Source organism: Cariama cristata, unplaced genomic scaffold (genome assembly GCF_000690535.1).
Source record: "Cariama cristata isolate BGI_N322 unplaced genomic scaffold, ASM69053v1 scaffold9682, whole genome shotgun sequence".
In the NCBI taxonomy this organism is placed as follows: Eukaryota; Metazoa; Chordata; class Aves; order Cariamiformes; family Cariamidae; genus Cariama; species Cariama cristata.
The window spans coordinates 12044-16228 of record NW_009605506.1 but is presented as its reverse complement, the minus strand read 5'-3'; the positions used below and the strand labels follow the sequence as shown (position 1 = coordinate 16228).

At 42.5% G+C, this 4185-nt stretch overlaps 1 protein-coding gene across 1 annotated transcript in view; it reads right to left on the bottom strand.

Annotated features, from left to right (window-relative positions):
* Positions 1–4185, bottom strand: part of LOC104158360 (melanotransferrin-like) — a 15226-nt gene that overhangs the window by 1780 nt on the left and 9261 nt on the right. The window contains exons 10-15 of the mRNA XM_009695983.1: positions 3553–3643; positions 3174–3242; positions 2694–2876; positions 2251–2407; positions 1437–1519; positions 5–189 (exon numbers count right to left, since the gene is read on the bottom strand). Of these exons, the coding sequence (XP_009694285.1) occupies positions 5–189; positions 1437–1519; positions 2251–2407; positions 2694–2876; positions 3174–3242; positions 3553–3643 (768 nt within the window). The remainder of the gene's footprint in view (positions 1–4; positions 190–1436; positions 1520–2250; positions 2408–2693; positions 2877–3173; positions 3243–3552; positions 3644–4185) is intronic.

Genomic DNA, 4185 nt, shown 5'->3' with positions numbered 1-4185 from the left:
TTACCTGGGATTTCATTAGAAAGTCATAGATTTTAGTGACAGTGACTGGTCGAGTCATGACTGCGCTGGGGGGAATGGTGCCAAGGTTACAGCCTGCCCATTCTGTGACTGCAGCTCGCGTTCCATCCAGACACAGGAGATCAAAGTCAATAGGAGTATAACCTTTTGCCCAACCAGAGCTGTCCAGATCTGAAAAGAAGATGAAATGAAAGCAAATCCTTTTAAAAACTGAAAGCAGAAGTCAGGGAGAATCTCATGCAAAATGTTAAAAATTGAGAGGAAGTAGTTTAGTTAGTATGTTCAAAACAAATGCAGCATGCTACATGCTTGTTATTAGGAACACATAAGGAGCAGGGTAGTGAACTTAAGCTGCGCATATGAACTAAACACTAGAGTAATATCAAGGCATATCAACAGCTTATCATGCCTCATCTTCATTTGTAATCAGATCACTTTCTGAAAACAAAGCAATTCAGCCTGCATGTCCTTTGCTCCCCAAACAAACTGCTCATTGCTGCATGAATTCCTGTGGGTTTCCAGGCCCTTACAGTTCCACTTGATTTTAGAGAGATTCCTCTCTTAGAAAGTCTCTTCAATAAGCCACATCTTCTGTTACTGAAATTGCCCAACACAGAATTTCGGTGTGCTTTATCCAGCTGAACAAAATGGGGGGTTCCCTTTCTCTTCAACTCTATGTAAAGGCAGCATATTTTGGCTGTTAGAGCATTAGGCATAATTTAAGAGACTGAAGGGATTTAAGCTACTGTAACCAAAACTATTTTCATCAATAAAATCCAGTTGCTGGACTGTTGCAAAGATCAGTATTTCCCAGAGGAAATTAAACATTTCATGTGTAGTAACAATGTTGTTTTAGAAACTGTGAAAGGCAAAATAATTTGCAGTATTTTTACCTATTAAGCTATTTGGACTGTTTATTCCAAAAAAGCCTGTGAAACAACGTGAGGAAGTTGCCGTGTCATGATGAAGCCATAGAACATCTCCCACCACAAACAGCCCACAGCATCACCCTTATCCACCATTTTCATTCTTGAAACTCTGATTAGAAACAACTGGTACATGCTCTATGGCTGCCTGTGGGAGACAGTCTGGTGGGGAAAGTAGCTTGCTTTTTAAAGCTTTGAGCTTTCAAAAAATGAGCAGTGTCCAAGGATGATTATGCTCCCAGCACACACATTGATCTTTGCACTCAGTGATTCTTCCTCTTTCCTCTCTAAAACTGAACAGTATCTGAATGTTGAGCTTTACTGGAACACCTACATGCAGGAAGGTTCTTGCAATTTTTGCAGTCACAAACACAACTTCATGGACCTAGATTAAACCTGTAAAAGCTGATCCTCAAGAGTGATGGTCGCTGTGTGGGAAGTAACTGATGCTAATGAACATTCTCAAAGGAGAAGACAATATCTGCATCTCACTCTCTATGTTCTGGAGTAGGTTAGAGTGTTCCAGGAAAGCTACATCTCCGAAGCTTCTTCCACTGGGATTGCCAACTAGGCACCTAGCACAGGAAAAAAACCAAGAAGTTATCAGAGACAGCCACTACATGATGACTGACGTTTGGACAGTCATCTGAAGCTAAAACAGGAGTAGCTGGAAGTATCCCTCTCATCTCTAATTATTTGGTTGTTATATGGAACAAGTTAGTGATGTCAGTACAGATCTCGGTGGATAGCGTTCACATATTTGATAAGACAATCCCTGTCATCCCTTAAAGCAGCTCCCAAGTCAAAGTTGTGGCACAACATCTATGCAGTCTCACCTGTGCCTAGCCAGGGAAGAGAACGTACTTCAACTAAATGCATTATATATATTTTATAAGCGTGCTTTCACCTTTAATATTCTCTACCTCTGTCTTCAACTATTTTTTTTTAATATCTCCAGTCTATTTAGTTACCTCCTGTACCCTACACTGCTTCTTACCACATCACCTCTGCTCTCTGACCTTCTAACTGGTTTTTATACCTTCTCTTCAATGAGCGAGTACCAATGCTCTAAGTCTTACATGTTTGTTAGCATTTCTTGCTCTGGAAATGGTTTCATGACTGTTTTAAATCACCAATCAGCTGAACATCCCATAGCAACTGCAACCAAAACAAAATACATGCTAGCAAAAGTTTATACAGCCAGTTGCTTAATTAAAAAAAAAAAAAATCCAAAGAAAACCATCAGCAAAATAATAAGGCAACTCTGGCTACTGCTCTGCATTTCTGACTCTAACAAGAAGCTTACCTGAGTGCACCCATATTGCCATAATAACGTTCATTGTGACTTGCAGCACATCTGCTAGATACTCGAGCCCCTTCCACCTCACTGTCTCCAATGCACACCTTGCACAGGTTCCCATCTGCTCCTGGCATGCACCCCTTCCAAAAGTAATTCTGATAAGCTGAGTAAAGAAAACTGATGTGAGATTAAGGCAAGGTATGCTGAAGCCTCTTCACGCATGGGAAAAGACAGGAATGGAATTCCATCCTAACAGCTAGCAAGAAGAGGGCTAAATAGTGTAAAGAATCACATAGAATCAGAAGGAGGAAGAGCTGCTTCAACACCCTGTGAGACTGCAATCATCACTTGCCGGTCAAACTCTCATGGCCCCTTCTCCATTTTACTCCCAAATTTGGGGCTTCAGATTTCCATGGTCTAGTCAGCAGACAACCCAGAGCAGCCCTTACCAGAGCCAATGTCACAGTTCTCAGTCCCATTCTCCAGAGCCCCCACTGTGTATCTGGAAAGAAGTAACCATCCTCCAGGACTATACAGGTGACTGTGGCAGGATCGCCTTCCCCTAAGGTTATGGATGTTAATCTGTTTGGCATTTTTCTTAGCTAGGGCAACAGCATAAACAGGTGGCAGCGCTGTAAAACAATGACAACAACCAGTTATACCAAGGCAATTAAGTATTCCAGACAGGTACAGCCCTGCTCTTCCCTCCCTCGCCCTGTCACGATATCTTCAGTTACAATACAGGATCTGCATTCTTTGCCTAGCCACAAAGCTCTTGTCCTAGCTGCCCAGCATTATCTGTAAAGCTCCTACTGAACATGCACAGCAAATTCTTTCCCAAACCAACATGCAAATACATTCCTACATAAATCCTAAAGGCAGTCTCAGGAAAATCTAAACCTTTTGCCTTCTTAAAGTTGTCCTGTTACCTCTGCGCTTAAGATGAATGAGTTTCCCTGTTTCCTCTGTGCTCTCAGCAGCTGGGGCACAGTCTCTCCCTGGAGAGGAGAGACAACCATTAAGGATCTTACAACTGCTGTCATTTCTATTACACGGCAGTACCCCATCAAAACCCTTGCAATCCTCTTGAGCCACATCAGCATCTCTGTCCCTTTTAAAGAAGAGATATAATAAACAGCCAGACCAAATGCTAGAAACAGTTAGTGGAAGAGCTGGGAAGAGTATTCGAACATATATACTGATTCCTGCTTCCATCACAAAACATCACAAACTCTGGAAATTTAACTATATTTTTAATTGTACTTTTTTGATTCTCTCCCTGCTTGCTAAGGTCACATGAGAACTTACCATAACATTCTGCAGCTACAGGCACCAATCCACACCTCCCTGCAATGTAGACGTGTGTTGCGTCCAGGGTGACTGCATCAGCCTCACTACTCTGCCAACAGCATTATAGAAAATAACAAAAACAGGATTTGCATGAATTGTGTAACCAAGCAGCTGTATTTCTCCACTGGTTGGAAACTCAATTACATAAATTCATAGAATCATAGAATTATTATGGTTGGAAGAGACCTCAAAGATCATCAAGTCCAACCGTATACCCGATGCCACCATGCCCACTAAACCCACTAAACCATGTCTTGAAGCGACACATCTAAACGTTTTTTGAACACCTCCAGGGATGGTGACTCCACCACCTCCGGGGGGAGCCCATTCCAAGGGCTTCACTGTAAGTGAAGAAATTCTTCCTAATATCCAACCTGAACCTCCCCTGGCGTAACTTGAGACCATTTCCTCTTGTCCTATCGCTAGTTACTGGGTAGAAAAGACAAACCCCCAACTCGCTACAACCTCCTTTCAGTAGTTGTAGAGGGCGATCAGGTCTCCCCTCAGCCTCCTCTTCTCCAGACTAAACAACCCCAGCTCCCTCAGCTGCTCCTCATAAGACTTGTTCTCCAGGCCCTTCACCAGCTTTGT